Raw genomic sequence first — 19,336 nt, 5'->3', positions numbered from 1 at the left:
GACAAGTTTCTATAAGCCCTTGTGACCTATAACTGACCCACAGAGTCTGCGGATGACAGCAGCCGGGATAATTACTGGTCAAAGATCCAACACCAGCAAATTCAGACGTTACTGTATAAAATCCACAGATTTCATTGTGGATTCTGGCCCCTGTGGAATCGGATTACAGTTTGCTGTGTGGCCAGACTGAAGCCACCAGGAAACTTGGCTCTTTGCTGTTTAAAACAAGTTTTTGCTAAACTTTGCTTAGACATAAAACAGCAGTTGTTTACACTTGCATCTGTTTTTTATTGCGCTAGTCGGCTGGACTTCATACTGGCCTCATTATCTACTTTAAGTTGCTAACAGACGCTATGGAGACAATTAAAACACAAATATAATGTGCAATAAGTGGCTATAGCCGGATAAACAACAGCATAAATATAATATTCGAACAATACTTTGTTGTCTGCAAGTTTTCTAAAGTGCACGCTGTTCCTTGGGTGCAATTCTAAATGCAAAACTTGAAAACAGCAGGCATCGCTGGAAAGCAGTAACACATGCAGGAACTGGCCGGTTGCTGAGTGCCAGCGGGGCTTTCAGAGATGCCGGCTCCCTCGGTGTCAAAAGATACATGCGGTTTGAAGGCAGACAGCTCATTGAGCTTTTGGGGCATGAACCTGACCAACTGAGGGGAATGAGAGCAGAGCACGCTTACTGCTACCACCAGGCAAAAAGGGTTGTGTGATACAACAAACACGTCAAAATTCCTCCTTGATAATCTTCCTTTGATCTTCCTGGAACAGACAAATAACAAAAAGCCTGTTTTACTAAGAACACATCCCTGTTGTGAACCCTGAACAATCCCTGTAGACGTGAAACGGTAGCTGCACCGGCTGCTTATAAATTTGTAGTTTGGTCTTTCGCAGGGAACACAGAGAATCGAGGCACTGGATTCACAGTTTGGAAGTTTCCAAGGCAGAAAAAAAAGAAATCCACAGAAACTTCTCAAACCACTCCTCGCAGCAAAATCCAATCCCTCTGTCTATTTATATTCTTTGTACGTTTCAGTTGCAAAAATATTTCTAAATACTCTGCTGCCTCAATCCTGATGCACAATCCTGCTGAGCTCAGGATGGTGCATGAGGGAGAAGCAGGCGTTTGGTGTTTGACGGAGCAGAAGCATATAAAAATAAAAGTAAGCATGTAAAAATCAATCTGCTGATATTAACAAGCGCTGCTTAATCTTTTGTTTGTCTACGCAGCTCATCGGTAAACTACAGCAAGTTAAAGCTATTGCTCCGTTGGTTCAGCGTCTCTCAGTCATGGTGGAGTTTAAACGCACGTCTGTTTAGATTTATATTCTAATTAGTCCACCCCACGCTGACATGGGAACCGGGCATAATGAAATTCCCTTCGGGCTTCCCCAGTACAACAATGGGATGGACGTGAGGTCAGTGACCTCGCCTGTCCACCGCCAAAATCTAATGAGCTCCACCTCCAGTCCAGGTGGACGTTGGAGCAGGGCTGGGGACAGTCCCTGCAGGCGTTCCCGGGATATGAGTGGACGCACGCGGAAAGGCAATGCCTCCAGCTACAGCTCTCACCAGCGGTGACCCCCCTTCATAAAACCCGGACAGAGTTATGCCAGCAATTTAAAACCTCGCTCAAGTTACTCGTCACTCTGAAACACATCTAATGTGCATAAAAGTAAAAAATGATGGGACTCTGTACGCATGTACAAGGTAGCAATTAAAATGCTACCTTGACTTAAAAATTACAGCAAAGCAGCTCATTTATAATTTCATAAAAACCTCAACACCCTAGAATAGAATTTCTGTATGTGAGAAAAAGAGATGCATTAATAAAAATTATTTTTAGAGTAAAAATAGACGCCAGGGTGGAATCAACAGGCCCTCGCTTTGCATTAAGCATAACTCAGTGTATCACACCACTGAGGACAATTAAAGCGTCATAATAATCACACACTCGTCTGCATACGCTCCTCACAAACACAGCCTGACATTTCAATTCCAGTCAGGCATTTCAGTTGCCAAGCAGACAATTACTGGCAAGGAGAACGCACTGATATAAGGGTAATTCTCAAACAACCACCAACGAAGCAGCCGGTGATCCTGAACGCATCACAGGGCCAAAACGGTCGGGGAGGAGACAGTCGGCTGTGACGGACACGCTCGGTGGGCCACAGATAACGAAGCGGAATGACGAGATTCGAGGGCTGTCGGTGAGGCAGGAGAGCTGACCAGATGCAGATGATGGAGTTTACCTGGCACCGCTTTAATGGATCCAATGAGTGAGGTTCTGTTGACGCCTGCAGGTGTCTCATGCTGTATATAGTAACTTTAAGCCCACCCACATACACAAAATCCTGCTCAGTACCATCAGTCTGACCTCAGTGCATTTCAAGGCTCCATGAACAACCACACAAGCATGAGAAAGTACTAATAAACCCGCACAGCTAAAGCGTTTCACACTGCAGGAAGCTGTGTTTTTTTTTTGTAATATCATCAAGAATAATGTGGAACAAAATCAAAGCTCAATTGATTTTTCAGTAAAGCAAAACATGCCTCGTCTGCCCCTTCCTCAGCGTCTCCCTCTCATCCCTCCACCACCTGCTCCCTTTGCCTTCCTCACCGCTGCCTCCACCTTAAAATAGCCCAGAGAAAGTGCTCTCCTTCCTAATGAGCGGGGAGCAGTTTTCTCTCCTGTCAAGCTACAATGGAAGGAAAAGGTCGATGCTGCGTCTCCAGCAACACTGTGAGACACAAGAGAAATATATGCATTAGCCCCAGTGAGCGCGTCAAATCTGAGAGCGGTAACAGCTGGTCAATCTCCTCCTAATGAGAGCAATGTGTCTATCAGTCAGGGATGCGAAACCTCACCTTGAAAAGAAATGCAGAGGCCATTTGTTTAAGCTGCAAATTAAAGAGTTCGTTATAGGAGGAAACAGTCAAAGTTGGATGAGAAGGCTGACAGGCGACTGTGAGGAGGTTAAACATGGCTGCTTCCATTCTATGGGAGGTGTTTACTGCATTGCAAGTAATTATAAACTTCCTGTGCAAAAGGACCTGATGTTAAGGTCAAAGGTCACTATGGTGCTGTTCTTAACCTGAACCATGACCTTGTCACGTAATGACTTCACACCAAGCTGAATTTTTTAATTATATTTCTAATTTATTTCATCACCAAAGCATTTTCTGCTCTCCAGCACAAATCGAACAGATGAATACTATACTATTAGCTCAAGAACGTATTCGAAGAAATCCAAGTGTTGCTTGTCATTGGACTGAGGCGTGTGACTCTGCTTCTCTTCTGCCTCTTGACTACAGTAAAGTGAGTAGCAGAAGGTCAGACCACAATTGAGAGGTCGCCGTGAATTGAAGGTGTTGGGTGATAATGGTTAAGGAAGGAACACTGGTGAGAGAGAGAGAGAGAGAGAGAGAGAGAGAGAGAGAGAGAGATGGAGTTTGTGTGTGTGTGAGTTGATGGGGATTGTAGGCAGCCAGGCGTATTGTTCATGTCAATATTCACAGAAAAAAAAGGTTAACAAGGTTTGTGTTCATGCAGAAAGCAAACGGCACAGAGTCAATAGTATGTGTCAATTACTTGAGGGTAGAGCTACTACGATGCTTTTTCAATTTGTCATCTAATTACTTCATTGCACTGTTACCATGCTTCCAGCAGAGAGGTCATAGTGATGACACACTGATAACCAGAGAACAGTCAGGCTGTAGGAGTCATATGTAATCCACACATGTAATAATTAATTAGGTTGTTCCCTGTAGAATCCAATACAAAGACTGAACCGTGTGGATATGAACCTTTAAATCCATTCTAATGTTCTTTGTGAGCAGGCAGCTACTTATCGGGAAGTTGTCAACCAGCCGTCAAAGTCGTCCGAGAGGAACAAGGCGCTTTTTCACGAACGCACAAAAGACAACACAGATCTCATAAAGATGGATTAGGCCTGTGCGAGATAGCTGTCGACTGGGTTTTAGAAACTGAAGCGAGGTGCTGTATAAACAACTACGCATAACTGCTGCTTGTCCAAGCAGCCACTCCACAAACCATCCTTTGACAGCAGGGGGTCCACTCCTGGTTCCTGGTCCACTGTACCTGTTGATCGGGTGTGTTCAGGGAGCTGGCTTCTGCAGCAGGAGAGTGGTGCAACATGCCCAGGTGCTCGGAGTCACCTCCCCTATTCATTCTCCAGGTCCCGGTCGTAAAGGCTTCTTGGCGACCTGGGCGTCTGTTGGCAAGGGGACGGTTTCAGACGGGGCCTCGGTGATTTATGCGCTTTTTAAGTGGGCAAAGCAAAAAGTCGTGAAATAAAATTTGGTAACTTAATCTCGAAGACGCACTGAGGGAACGAGGTGGCCATGAAATCGGATCTTCTCCGGGACAGCGGGCGGAGGGAGACCAAATATAGGCCCGGCGCTCCAGTCGTAATTGGGAGCTTTATTGATTTCCGGGCCTGTTGTCACGCCTGAGGTGACCTTTTGTTTGAGAATAATTGCTCTATTAGAGGGTTTATTCAGGCACCTGCTGGGTATCTCAGACACTATTACTGTCCAATAAGAATCCCCAGGCAGTAAAGCAGTGACCCCGTTCTGATATGTGGGGTGGACTGAGACAGCCCGACTCCCTGCACTGTTGGGGCTTATCGTCCGACGACGCCACCGTGAGCCCTAATGCTGCCGGGAGGCCTGATAAGGTTAGAACAAGCACGGCTTCTGGTGGACCGCTTCATTTGAGAGTCGCTCGCCGCGCCGTTTGACACAAAGTGCTGCAGAATGAAATGTTTATCCAGGTACGACAACCAGCACAAGAGGAACAGCTGGACACTTTAGGTAGAGCCTCAAAAAAAACACATCATATTCTGTAGAACAACAAAATGCCCAGTTCCCAACAAATGTCTATAAATAAGAAGGTAATTGTGGCTGCACGGCTTCGCTACCGCTGCTGATACGTGGAGAACCTATTAAAACCCAACACTTGTTATCTGTATCTGTGGGTTCATCCTGAGTGCGATCAGCACAGACTCACCCGGGACTTAATAAGCTTTACCAGGGAAACTTTCTCAGGCTGTGGTTAAGCTTCTGGACGCTCTCAGCTGAGAGTAGAGAAATACTGTAACTATTCTATATTACCACCACTGACATGAAGGCAGATGTCAAGAAAACTGACAATGCTAACGTTCAGATGTATGAAGTTTGCATCTTATACTAATTTAACTTTGCAGTGTTCTGCTTTGCTACTGTACTGGGTTGCATTTCATTCTACAGGTGGATCCTGCTCCGACACGCGTACAGCCGTATTTGCAAACGGGGGAGATGAAAGCACCGGGGTATTACCACCATGTTCACATCAAACCTGGAGCCTGGCTGTCACCGATAGCTCTGAGGCCACGCTCGCGGGGACGGCGGGGGAGACGGGAGAACGGGAAGGCGCGCGTTTGTCGGCGTGGAACGCGTCACGCTCCGCGTTCCCTTTGGGCGCCGGAACGGAGCGATGTCATTAAAGCCCGGCATCAACAGCTGTGACTCACACTGCGCCGCGGCTCCTCGTTCGCGTCACCGCCGGCTGCGGCCCGCTTCGGAGCGCGGCCACGCGGGCGCCGTCGCACGCCGGCGATTTAGAGCACACTTGAAAGTTACGGCCACTCGCTGAAACTGCAGCGGCGCGAGGAACATGGATTTAGAGGAGGTGTTTTAAAGCTCCATTGAAAATCGTTGGCACGGCCTCTTTGTGCTTTCAGCGCGTGTGAACACATGGGCAGAGCTGTTCAATGTGCTTAATGCACTAATGCGCTCTAATGCACTTTGCCAGTGTTTGCTTTGCGACAACAAACACATTTTCCGTGCGATGAAATTGATTTTCAACATGTTCTTTGGCCTCTCTTGGATGACGTTGACTCACTGAAGCCGCTGAACGGTTTCCTCTCCAGACGCAGGGCTCCAGTCCAAACCTCGTCACAATACAAACAGGTGTTGCAGTGGGTTTTAACCATATTTTTGCCTTAGCGTGTTCATAGTAAATCCTGTTTTGTGTTAGCACTGAGCTAACGGATTAGTCAACGGTCACGTGCGTTTCCTTTCTCTACTAGCAGCAATCTGGACGGGCTCATTACTTACTCAGGAAAGTTGGTCATGACTGTGAATCAAATGTTTAAGATCACAGAAGACGTCGAAACAATTAAATGAAAATCTAAATTATACAAATGGTTTCATAGTGAGACCCCCGAGGCCCCAAACACCAGTAACTTCAAAAGAGACGTGTTCTCTACTCACAGGGGAGTCACTCTTAATTTAATATCTTATCAGCCACAAGACAGCGAGTGGTCAGTGACAACTCACCCAGCGTCATTCAGATCCAAAGATTAGCCGGAAGTGTCGCTTCTCTTTCTTGTTCTTCCCTGGAATGATAGTAAATGACTGAGCAGTGGAGGCCCAGTATTTCACCAGCATAAGCAGGGGGAGAGCTTATAATTCAGCGGCAACTGACAGCGCCCGAAGGACTAGTAGAATTAAATAATAAAGTGTGCAGCGCCAAGTCGGGGACTGTGGATTTCTAATCTCCAGGCTGTTAAAGAAGACAGATTTGATCACGCTGCGTAAATGCTACTTTAAACTGTGTGGTGCTTTGGTCTGGTTGTATAATGCAAATGAATCGGGGTGATCACGTTTATACAGTAATTGACGATGTGCGTCATTTTACCGTTTTAAACAAGGAAACTGTGTGGAACTGGAAAAACCCGTTGAGTTGGGTTATGAACTACGGCACTGGAATGAATCGATTATGAAAAAAACCTTTAAAATGAGTGGAGGGCAGACTTTGTGGAGTAATTAGCACCCTGTGTGCAGCAAAGTGCCGATGTACCACATTTTCATATCAGCAGAACAATAGCTAAATCAAAAGCCTCAATCATGCTTCCTGTGGTGTTTGATGTTTGAACAAAGTCGGATGCTCGTTTGCTGGAACGCTCTGAAATTAGGGCTGCGCGCTCATGTCCCAGAATGAGAAACACATTAGATGAGCATTTGATTCAATTTCAGGCGCTAGTTAACAAAGGAAATGCATAAACAAGACGGCAACGCAATTAATGACCAATATTATTTTTCCCCCGCACTCACTTTGTCAGTTTTAATCTGCGCCGTCCTTTGTACGGCGCCGCACAGGCAGCGGCAGCGTCGCCATGGAAACCAGACGGCCGCGGGGCGTTTGGAGTGTGTCCAGCAAATGTCACGATGGAAGTCAGTATTTCGGGCCGGGGCGCTAAACGCCGCTGAGGAGACATGTAAGTGCTGCCAATATTTTGAGCGTGGAGGTCGACGCCGGCGCCTCTGACCCACTCTCCTGCGCCCGGACTAAGACGCGCGAGTGGGATGAACGCGGGCGGACGGAGCTGACAGCGCGACTGTCACACGGACGACGAGGGCGATATTGCAGCCCGCCGCCTTCCACGCTCCCGTCGTCATAATGTGATGAGCTGTCACATTAAAATTCTCAAGCCGGTCGATTTGGAGCGCCGTCAGCGGCCGGCGGCAGCGGGAACGACCGCAGCCATAACAATAACACTAAAGGCTGGGAGCGATAAATGTCAGCGGGAACACTGGCTGGCTGACTGGAGAAACAAGCTCACTCCTCCGGGCCGGTGCCAGGCCGAGCAGCCAGATGCCCGGTTCCGGCCACAGCCTTCGGCCCGCCGCGTGGCTCCGCGGGCCGCCTCGCCGGGCTCATCTGGCAATTTGGGTCGCGCAGAGTTGTTCCAAACTCCTCCTTGACTTTTCCGAGCCTAAAGCAGGCATTAAAGGACAGAGTGGCACCGGAGCTTAAATAAGACAAAGCTAATGGTACTCCAAGCCCACCTCATCTGCGTGTATCACCGCGCGCCGTCACACTCCCACGACACTGGCACAAACAACCCCTGGCAGCGTGTCCAGGCAAGCTGGCGCCCCGGCTCCTCCTGATTCGCAGCCGAGTCCACAGGCAATTACCTGCTTATCGTTCGTGACTGGCGCTCGCTCCTCTGAATGTTTGTCACCGGCGCCGAGGCGACAGCGGGGCCCGAGCGCGGCCGACGGCGAGCCCCGGCGAGGCTCCGCGTTTCAATTAGAGGCTCGGCAGAACATGGCGGCTGCTGATCGCCTTCCTGCACCGCAGCTCTGGGCCCCTAATTACAGCGGGTCGATAAGGCCAGAAAACACGAGTCGAACAGAGCGAAGCGAGGCACAGATAAACACGCAAACGAAGACAGGAATACAAAGGCCTTCATTTAGACTTTACACGCAGATATGCCATGATCTGCCCTCCTGACAGTCTGAGGAACGACTCGCCGGAGCCGCCGCGCAAACAAAGCACATTCAGCTTATTTACCTGCTTTTAATTTAACCCAGAAGAAGAGGAACGGTGGAGCCTGTGTCACAGAATGCAACCTGTTCGTGCAGAGACAGGTGGGACGTGGTTCATCCTGTCTGACAGAAGTAGAAACTAATAAGAAGCGCTTTACAGCTTGAAAATTCTCCACAATTTCAAATTCCTTCATAGACGGCCACTCGGGCTGAAGTAGAACACAACGCTGTGTTATGAGGAGCTGCACGCGTGTATGCGGAGCACACTCCTGCACCTTGGAGACGTAATTAGAATACAACAAAGAAGGGAAAAGTTTTTGTTAAAACACACCTGACAGGAAACATGTCGACCTTTTCCTAAATGAGCGAGTTTCACACACGGCTTAGAGACCACACACACACACACACACACCTACACACACACACACACACACACACACACACACACACACACACACACACACACACACACACACACACACACACACATGCACCTGATGTCTACACCGACTATTAGTGAGATGGAGGTTTGTCATGACATTTACTTTGACCGTTGCGCCGAACGCTGAATATTTATTGCTGTATTAAAGCGCCCACCTCCTTCTATGCTATCAGCCGTTCCTGCGCGGAACATTTAAATCACGACAACAATCATGATGAATCGCCCTAGTGCCTGCCTGGCAATCCACACTCTAATCTCCATTTCAGACCCCAACATCACGGCTCAATTGTTCATAATTGCCCTTAAGATGAACTATGGCACAAACATTAGGGGCGGCCAATTCTCCTCCAGATCCATCTTCCATCCCCTCCTCATATCAGTCAAGGGCACTAAGCAAACAGGAGGAATTGGTCCATTATCCATTTACCTTCCAAAAGTGAATCACCTCATCAGTTTTCGCTTTGCATCTTATCGCTCTCATTAAGAGGAGGCTGGAGTGAACAGGTGTAACATTACAGCATGACAGCGAGTAGGAAACAAGCAGACGTGATTGAGAGCTCAGAGACGGACCTGGAAATATGACGACAGAAGCTCCAGAAATGAAACCGTTACGGAAATCAATCGTCACCGGAGAGCGGAAGCCGAGGCGCTCTCAAACCCACACTGTCAGTGATTGTGACTCTGCTGACGCGTCGCTGGGTGCAACGAGCTCACAGGTGCCAGAGCGATGGACTCTGGATGCTAAATGTGCCGCTGTGATTATAATTTTGCAGCGGTAAAAACTAACCGAGATCAGGCTCAGAAACGTCTAATCCCAGCCTCCGCTTTCACGATCAACCCGCCAGAGCTCACGCTTCTGTAAACACATCATCCGTTCCACCTGTGGGGCTAGCGTCGCTATAGCTTCCATCTAAGACTTCCATCTATTAAAATATACGATCTTTGAAATCACAGGTGAGAATGAAACCTGCAGGTAAACGGCGTCTCAGCCGACGGAAGCCGAGTGGCCAGAACTTCCATTCAAATGTCGTTCTCCGCTTCTACACTCCCACAGACTTCACGGCACGTCCTCCGGTCACGTCGGACCCATCGCCGTATTTGACGCGTCGCTGAGTCTCACGCCCGTCGGTCGGTCTGACGCGCGACAGTGACCCTTCGACCCCTGCGCATGTCGACATCATACGAACAGATGCATCAGCGTGTAAACGGGCGCCTGCACGCGTGGCGCCGTCTGCAGCGGGTCTGTGCAAACAGAAGCAGGTGCCGTGCACGTGATTCCTCTGCCCCGCTGTGTTTTGTGCACAAGTTGCTACTTTAATTAACATCTGTTTAATCACTTATCACTTAAGCTATTCATCAGCAGGCCAGCGAGGCAGCAGCTCCACCGCAGCGACGTGGATGAAACAAAACACGGATGATTAAAAACCTACTTCTTATCTTTATGTAAAGAAATAAAGAAAATAAACACAAAAATGAGGTCAGACATAATCAATACTGCAATATTTAAACCTTTTACCACCTAAAAAGCTGCTTCCTGTCTGACTTTTCCCCACATGTCGATATTTGGTTTGACTTTCATGTGAGCGTCTCCGAGTTTTACGCTCGAATTTATCAGCTAACAGCAGACAGGCGCAGTTTCAAATAAACAGCATTTTGTCAATACTTGACAAGAGCACATCCTCCGAAACCTCAAGATTAAAATGACATTGAGCACGTCCAGATCACTTAGATGATATCTACTGGCTGCACCGTCTGGCACATATAATGACACAAATCCAAACAGGAGTCGGGTCGCTGTGGGTTTCTCCCATGCAGGATGTTTGGTGGAGTCTCCCACCGGTTTGGCTGGACGGCTGTGAGAGCGCTGGAACGCTAAACTCACCCGGAGGACGATTGATCGACATTGATGTTATCTCTTCCAATGTCACAGCAACAGTGGCAGAAGTGGAGACGACCTTATTTGAAGAGGCTCATTTTAGATTTGCAATTTTCAAAAAAAAACAAGTCTCCAAATTCATCAACTGGTTCAAATCACATTTGGGCATCAAATGATATTATATGTATGAGACGTGGCTCTAATAAAAGAGTGAGTACGAGCGAAGCCCCACAGTACCTTCCTCCCATTTGCCTGTGATTCAGCTCCTCTCCTGGACTCTGGGAGTCTGAACTCCCCCACTCCACTATCCTGATGATACGATCTAAAGTTCTGGCTCCCTCGCCTTCACTGCTCCGCTCGTATGCATCGCTGCAAATTCAACTCTGACAGGGCAGAGCCGGCGCCTCAGCGCTCTCTTAGGATGCATTACCCACTAAAGCTTGGAGAGTTCATGAGTCACAGGGAAAGTGGAAGGCGGCGCGTAAGCGGCGGGCGATTGGTCTGGATGGAGGAGGCGTCCGCGCTGGAGTCATCCCTCGACTCCAGATTGCCGCGTTACTGCCCTGACTTTGCAATTACCCAAAGACAAGTGTGTTTTGATGACAGAAAAGTGCTACTTTAGCTCCAAATTAGTCCAAAGTGTCCTGTGCCTCCGCGAGTGCATTACTGCCCCCACCCCAAGTTGACCTTTCGCACGTTCAGAACCTTCACCCCGTTGCGGTAATGAGTGTTTGTGGTGCGACGCTCTCCTTGGGCCGCGGCGGCTTGATTACTAGAGGGCTGTTGTGGCTGGTGAGCTGCCCTCTATCTCCGTCCTCTGTCCCTGGACCATAAGCTTTGCTAGCAGACCATCAATCAGGAGGCCACAACAGGACCTCACGTAATCAGAGCGGCTGCATGTCCCTGCGTCCAGCTGATGCAGTGTGCGCGCGTCCTCACGCGGCCGCTGCGACGACTCAACATCTCGGGAATCAATTTTTTTCCAGGAACTTCATGCTCCAGAAGAATCCGCTGACAGCCACCATTTACCACTTGCTGGTGCTTCAGCCTCAGCAGGTCTCTAATCTAGTCAGTAATTACAACGAGGTTGCGTTTTGTCAGGTATTCGTTTTAATATTTGCTCTAAATTCCCAAAATCAATACAGTACTGCAGACACCTAAAGCAGCTCAATCAAAGGCAAGAAAGCCAAGAATGAACGGTGAAGGATGATCCTTTACAGGTCTGATACTGAAGCTTCATTCTAATTCATCTGTAGATTCCTTTTATTATTAAAAGTAAAATTGTTTGATCACTTTGATACATTGATACATTTTTGCCAGTGATGCGGAGGTCGAAACGACAGCAGCAATTTGGAGTCACCTTGAATTCTGATTACATTTTTACAGTTCCCTAAACTTCAGAGATATTCAGGCTTATAATGAAGCAAGGTGGTTAAAAAACAGGAAATCCTTACGCTCGAGATGCTGGAAAAAGCAAACATTGTGCCATTTATTTTTCAATAAATAATGATTTCAGAACCCGTTGTCGACTAGTCGTGGAAAATGTGCACGGTGGGGCTGGAAGTGTTCCCTGGGAGGGTGTGACTGAGCGGCTGCCCACATCACAGCAGGGGGGGTTGTGTGCCTGGCAGGATGAAGCCACCTGTCCCCTTCACCCTGTCTGTCATCTTTAGACAGGTGCAGCGCGCAGCTGGACGCTGGCACTGACAGATGCCACGTCAACTTACAGTCCACCGATGTGGACAGTGGGATTTTAAAATTAAAGTTTATTCTGGGAGAGGCGGATGAAAACACCAGACTAAAACAGGGAAAAAGTTCATTTTCCTATTTATAGGTTTAAAACACAATCACTGCGTCTGTTCAATAACACAGGTGTTCATGTTCGTCAGTTCTGCCAATAACAAAGAACAGACTATTAGCTGATTATAGAATAAATACCAAACATCCTGGCTCCACAAATGCTCCATCATCGACGGACTCGAGCCCCTGCACCGCACCAGCATGCAACAGCGCAGCGGCCGAACCTCCAACCGTCCAACCGGGCAGAACGGAACAAACGCGTCGCCAGCAGGATGACCGAAAGCGGGAGACCGGAACCAGAACCAGAACCACACGCACGCGCAGCACTTTCTCGGGCCTTCGACTCAAGTTGCGCTAATTGAGCCGATCTGCGTCCTGCTGCAAGGTGAAGCGCGCCGGGGCGAAGCACGCGCGGCTCGTCGCCTCTCGCGCGTAAAGTCGTTGAATAATTATCGCCGCATCGAGAGTGATGAGCGCAGCCGAGCACGAGGCTGTAAAACCCTCCGCTCGTGATGAACTGACGGGACAGAACCACGCCGGCGACCGCGTCCACTTGACTCCGGGCGCAAACGCCCATCATCCGCACCGCAGACGAATGGATTTGATTTCTTTCCCCCCAACGCACTATTTCAAGGTGTCAGAAAAAGTCCCCGCAGCGCCGCATGCAAATACGCAAGTGTTCGCCGTTGAGCGCAGGGAGACACAGGTTAATGTGGATATTAATAGGAGCGATCGTCGGTACCTGGTCTTGCTGCTGAGCCGCTTTCGACGGTGCGTTGCCTTCCTTCGCCGTGGTCATGATTCCCCACAGCCACAGCGGGAGCGACTGCTGTTGCGTTTGCAGCGGACGAGGTGCGAAATAACAAGTGGCGGAAGGACGAGAAAAGGCAAAAAATACATTCAGTGCGAGCAAAAGCGAAGAGGTGGAGACAGCGGAGAGGGGGGTGGGCTGGGGGGCGGCGTATCTCTCCTTTAAGCGCCCGATGCGGGGCTCCGTGTGAGATATTCAATATTCCACAGGCGCGCACACGCGCACACGCGCACAGGCGCGCCTGCCCGCAATTAAACATGCAGAATGAAATTATGTGCTGAAACTTTAATACTATATTCACAAGCTCATGAAGTATTCATTTGCACCCAGGACATTCTGACACGGCCCCTATCACGCACCGAATCAAAAATTGATTGGTTACTCACATTTGTTACAAAGTAAAACATCATTTCTGAGCTCTTGCTCTGAACTTGGCTGGTCCAGTTTTCCTGCAGCACTCTCAGCATCACATGGCTTCCCTAATGTAACAACAAGCACTGATGCTCTGCTGCACACATGCATTAGTGATAGGTCCCAGTCACTAAAGGGCATGAATGTAATGTAAGCAAATATAAACATAGTGTATGTAAACTAGGGTGAACCCACCAGGATAAGCTGCCCGGATAATGATGGATGGAACCGCTGCTTTCTGGAAGAAGACAGCGAGGAGAGCAGCTTCTAGTGCAGCAGAACTGGAATCGCTCCCTTGCGTTGAGGAAGCAAACTCCTATTCAGGGGCCTGTTCAATTAGTTACATCTACAAGTGTTGTACAATCCTCGTTAAACACTGCCAGGAAATGATTTACTTTGATTTGCTGGGAGATATCCTTAATGCTAATTACAACCTTAGTCTCCTGTTTGACTCTTTATATTGCACATTTGCAACTGAATGTATTACGCCGTTAATTAAAATCAGGTGGCAGCCCGGTGAAGTCAATTACCTTGGAATCCCACATGAATGTGCTCAGTGTTGCAATATGTGACCAGTAGAGCACAGCGGACAGGAAGCCCTGTAAAAAAATGCCGGGCCCCAAAGGAAAGAAGAGATATTGTGTCAGTTCCGGTCAAATAGTTTGACCCAGCTGATCTTTCCCGTCGTTTTCAGCATTTGCAGTGGCATGCTTAAAATTTCACCTTGAGAATAACACGATGTCTCTCTTTGTGGAGCGTGTACTATCCCTTCAGCCCAACCGGTCGAGCCCGACCCGATCCCGGTTCTGCTGGAGGTTTCATGTCCACTCTTGTTTATTCTCCGGGCGCTAAACTGTTAAGACGCTGACAGACACGCACTGAAAACTCCATAATTTACAAGCTATTATATTAAAAATGATAGTTGCGACACACTGAGCTCTACTGTACAGTACTGAGTGATGTTGTTGGAGAAATCCGTCTCGGCACCATCTGCTGCTCGGTTCTCACCAAATAAAGCCACCCAGCGTTCACACCACCAGCCACTTGTGGCTCAGAATTACATTAGCAACTCTCCCCAACAAATTCAGAGTGTGTTTACCATCAAGAGGATGATGTATGAAACAGAAGCAGCGTCTCTACAGCCAATCAATCAGCTTCAAACTAATGACGGCCACGCTGGGCCAAAGCCCTATTGGCTGATGACGGATGCTGTGTGGTTGGACCGCGGCTGCCAAGAACACAATATCCACCTTATTGCGGCTGTGTTACAGGGAGAGTGTACAAACCTCACGACTCTGATATTGACAAATGGGCAGGAGACAGCGGTGATGAATGCTCCAAGGGGGTGGTTCTGTTTAAATACAAATTCCTGGGAAGTCGGGACTCCACCAGCTGACAGAGCCAACCTGCCGAAACAAATGGAGGCGCGTGCCGACTCCTGCCTCATCGCTGCCGATGCCAAGTTAGCAGCCAGCTCCATGCACTGACACCTCCTCCGCTCAATTCAAATACACACCGAGCAAATTATGACGTCTGGCTTTTAATTTGGGTTCTGGCATGTACATATTGGTTGCTCAACAGAGATGCACTGACTGACTCCCTTTTGTTCCTGTGCATGCTTTGGGAGAAAAAAAGAAAATAAAAGGCTTCACGCGCTACGCTAAAAAGGCAGAGGAAACAAATTCAAACAGAATCCAGAAGCCAGCGCAGCAGAAGCCGAGGGAGAAAAAGAGCTGATAATCCTCTGATCATTCAAATTGAAAGGGTGGGATGACAAAAGAAGAGCCGCACGTTCTGAAGGCGCCTGAAAAAACAGCTGACCGACTTGAATAGTTGATGGAGTTTCTTCAATTTATTTTACAAGCATAAACCTAAGCACGGCGTGTTCAAGGTCCTGCTTCCTTGAGTGCTGTGGCTGTGCAGCGTTTTTTTCTTTTTTAATTGAGAGTGAGAGATTTAATTGGGAGAACTAAAACATTAAATCCCTGTTAACGCCGCTGAGTACGAGCTGGATCATGTGCATTTGGAAATCTGCTCTGTTTTTAATTGAGTCTCTTGCTGAAACTTCAGGCAGTGGAGAAAAGACTCAAGCAGATTAAATATTATGTTAGTTTGTCATAAAAAGCGTGTAGTTATTTGTGCATCCACTTGTGTGAAACGTCTCTTCGCGTCTCACCGCTACAGCCATAAAGCGGGTCCCAGAACTCACATTTGGGAGGAGAATCCAACAAAAAAATGGATTTTCCGAGCTGCAGCCAGCTCCACTCTCTCAGAACATATTCTGTCATTCCATATGGCAAAAGCCATCGATCAGCGTTACATTAATTCCTGTATCAAACCATTCAGTGAAGCAGGCCCCCAGCGCACGGAGCAGCCGGGGGAACCGCCATGATGGGATTTTTTAAAAGACAAAAGTTGCCCGGCACTGTAACGGCCCGTGACTTGTTTTGATTAAAGGAGCATCCTCTTCCCGCGGGACGCGCTGCTATTTTTTTGGAACGTAAATTTCGATATGGCTAAATCTTGTATAGTGTGTGATAGGCTTACAAAGTTTGCCCCGGAGAGGAGGCAGGAATGGATAAGTGATTATTCTGCTGTTGACACAGAGAAACACCAAAGGCCCCAGATCCGCACTCGGAGACGCTGCTTCCCTGCAGGTAGATTCTCTGGACTGCCCGCCTCAATTTTTCCACTCTTATTTGTTTGACATATGACGGCAAGAATCAGGATATTGGAAAAAAGTAATTGCTTTTCCATCTCTCCCTCGTTCTCCCGGTGAATAGTCTGCGAGCTCCTTGCGTAAATACCGCTAGTCCCATCACCTTGACGGAGAGCGGATGCATCAGGATGCGGTTTCTCTGCTCGCAGGCGCGCAGCACTTTGAGCCAGGTGTGACTCATCAGGCTTCACACCACTCAGCTATGAAATGTCAACAGAGCCAGATTCCTCTACCACGCCGGCGCTTCAGGCGCACCAGGACGATGAGCGCGCCTGTAGTGGCGAATGAGTCTCCAGCCTCATTAGCATACCGTCAGTGCACAATGTGTCCTCCCTGCGGGGGCCAGACGCCGGCTCAAAGACAAATGCAGAAGCTAATCTCGACCTGTTGGAGTCTGTCCCATTCATAACAATCAAATAACCTAAAATGTGGATTTCTGTGCATTTTAATCGTTATTGTTGGGGAAAAAAAGTCTCTCCTCTGTGTCCCAGAGCTAATAAATGCTAATGAGCTATTCTTAACAGGTGTCGCATGGGCATCAAATTTTTTTTCAAAGGCCCTGTTGTCATGACAACAGCAGTTAGCTTCGTGCATTAAGCGGGCTTCGTTCACCATTGCTTCAAGTCAGTGCCTCATGTTTCGCGCTGCATAATAGGTCTCAGTAACTGATCCGGCTGCGAAAAGCTGTTTGAAATGATCCTTGCGCTCCTTAAAAATTCTAAAAGAAAGGCTTCAGAAAAGATCATGGGACAGAAGAATGACACAGTGTGCAGCACATACTCAAAGCCCCAACAAGCAAAACAATCAGAGAAGCAGAAATCTCGCATCTTTCTGAGAGGTTGAGCGAGCGATTCAGCGGCGTATCGCTTCTTCAAGGTCTAAAGCGCTGCTACAGCGGGTTCACAGATTTAGGGTCTTCGCTAAAAGCCCGGCACACCACTGGAACATATCAGCACCGGGCTAAAGGACAGCTCCTGATACTGATCCAGGCACCTGTGTTGGAATAGATTTCAGCACCACTTAATGGACAGCTCACTGCTCCTCACCCGCTCATCCCAGACTCGTTACCACGAAGAGGGGACCTGGGGAGAGAAACAGCAGAACAATGAGCCCCACCTGCTCCACTCCTTAAGCACGAACGTTGGAGCCACGGAAAAATGACCTCCATCAGGTTTTACCATACACTTAATGCTTGTTTTTGCTGCTTATAGGAAAGTTATTAGGACAATATGTAAACAATGATCAACAGTTAAGAAGTTTTAATCATTTATTTATTACTTACTATAACTGCAAAATAAAATTTAAATGTATGTCAATAGAGCAAAAATAAACACCAGTAATGAGCAACATGTTGAATGTACCCAGTAATTTTGGTACAATGTCAAGGGGGAACAACATGCTCACCATGACGCAGATAGGAGAACATCATGGTCCTCACATAGGAGCATCCTGGCCTGTCTGAGATGAAGGAAAACGACAACACCTGATCCACGACACTAAAGTGGGATCAGCTGAACATCATCAGCGTAGCTGATGTGCGATCGCTTGAAGCTGCATCCCTGTTTGAATGACAGCTAATTACGAATGCTAAGGGCAAATGAACGTGAGGCAGGATTTGGGCAGGCTCATCCGTGAAACACGGGGCCGACGGAAGGCAACGGATGGAGCCCCTGCCCCACAGTCTCAATGAAGAAGAGCCAGAGTTGTAATGCGACATTTTGTAGTTAAGACGAAGCATAAACAGAGCAAAGGCCCACCCTGCTTCTTAATTATAGGCAGCTAGTCCAGTGCTACGGCTGTGTGCTCCATTAAACCTTATTCAATAAGGAGAACTGTATGGTTCAGCAATTTTGTTCTTCTGTCTGAATGAGAAATAGAAGCGTGACTCCAAACGGTGTAAACATCTCTTTTATTCTGCGGGAGCATTACGATAATGCTCAGTTTTTCCAAGATGAGTTATGGGCTTAATGGTTAAGAGTGATGGCTCATGGCTTTAAGGTTCGGTGTTGCCCATTTAAATAAATGAATACGCATGTAAAAACAGCACCAGCGAGAGGGAGGCTGCTCATTGTCTAAGAGACCTCAGCTGTGATATCCAAGAGTGTACTGGCGAAGCTGGAGCTGCTGGTGATGCCGCCTTAGTCTCCAGACCGTGATAAATCACAAGTCAGGAGAACATTTGTCACAGTGGGCCAAATGTTCTTTCATCCCACTTTCTCTCTCTCTTCCTCCCACCCAACCCCCTACTTGATCGCCCCCGTCCACCCGCCTCTCATTCCCTCAACCTCCATGGTAGTTTTAGTCCTCACAGAAAATCTTTGTTGTGAATTTGTCACTGCCTGAGCCCCTGTGCTGCGTTAGCCATGCCCTTGGGTTTCTAATGGGGCCAGCGGTGCATGGTGGCGCTGAGATAGAAGCAGGGCTCCATTCGAGCCATGGGAAGAATGGAATGAGGCTTCTGAAAGGCCCGAGAGGTAGTTCCACAGACTTTATGGTCATGGACCACAATGGAGGGCAGTGTGACGTATGTACAGACAGAAGGTGGAGGAAACCTGTTGTTATTCCCCATTCTACTGTACCTGACACAACAGACTCAGCGTTGAAGCTGGGACAATTCAACCCAGCTGATTGAAGAGAGAATGACAGAAGTATTCCAGATGTGTTAAGGATTAGAACTGTGGAGTCTTCTTTTGTGTGCGGATGGAGTGAGGATGATTTGAAATATTAAAAGGTGCGATTGCCAGCGGGGGGATACTTCCTTGAAGCAGGCAATAAAATAACTCATTAAAACTTCTCGTCTCCTAAGACAGAAGATAAGCAGCAGGGTAAGAAAAGCGAGTTCTCACAAAGAGAAACCAAATAACCTCGACAGCAGATTAGTTATCGAAATCGCCCCCTTTTTATCGAGCTCCTCTGATTCAATGTC

General features: G+C 48.0%; 1 protein-coding gene across 5 annotated transcripts in view; it reads right to left on the bottom strand.

Moving 5' to 3' along the window:
* Positions 1-19,336, bottom strand: part of dpp6a (dipeptidyl-peptidase 6a) — a 116,142-nt gene that overhangs the window by 40,108 nt on the left and 56,698 nt on the right. Inside the window, exon 1 of one of the 5 annotated variants that reach the window (XM_029145875.3) lies at positions 13,212-13,483. The exons of the other annotated variants lie outside the window; for them this stretch is intronic. Coding sequence (XP_029001708.1) covers positions 13,212-13,268 — 57 coding nt within the window. The 5' untranslated portion in view covers positions 13,269-13,483. Of the gene's footprint in view, positions 1-13,211; positions 13,484-19,336 lie in introns of those variants that run through there. 5 annotated transcript variants of the gene reach the window in all.

The sequence above is a fragment of the Betta splendens genome, chromosome 4 (assembly GCF_900634795.4).
Source record: "Betta splendens chromosome 4, fBetSpl5.4, whole genome shotgun sequence".
Classification (NCBI taxonomy): Eukaryota; Metazoa; Chordata; class Actinopteri; order Anabantiformes; family Osphronemidae; genus Betta; species Betta splendens.
This window is presented reverse-complemented; position numbering and strand designations above follow the sequence as displayed.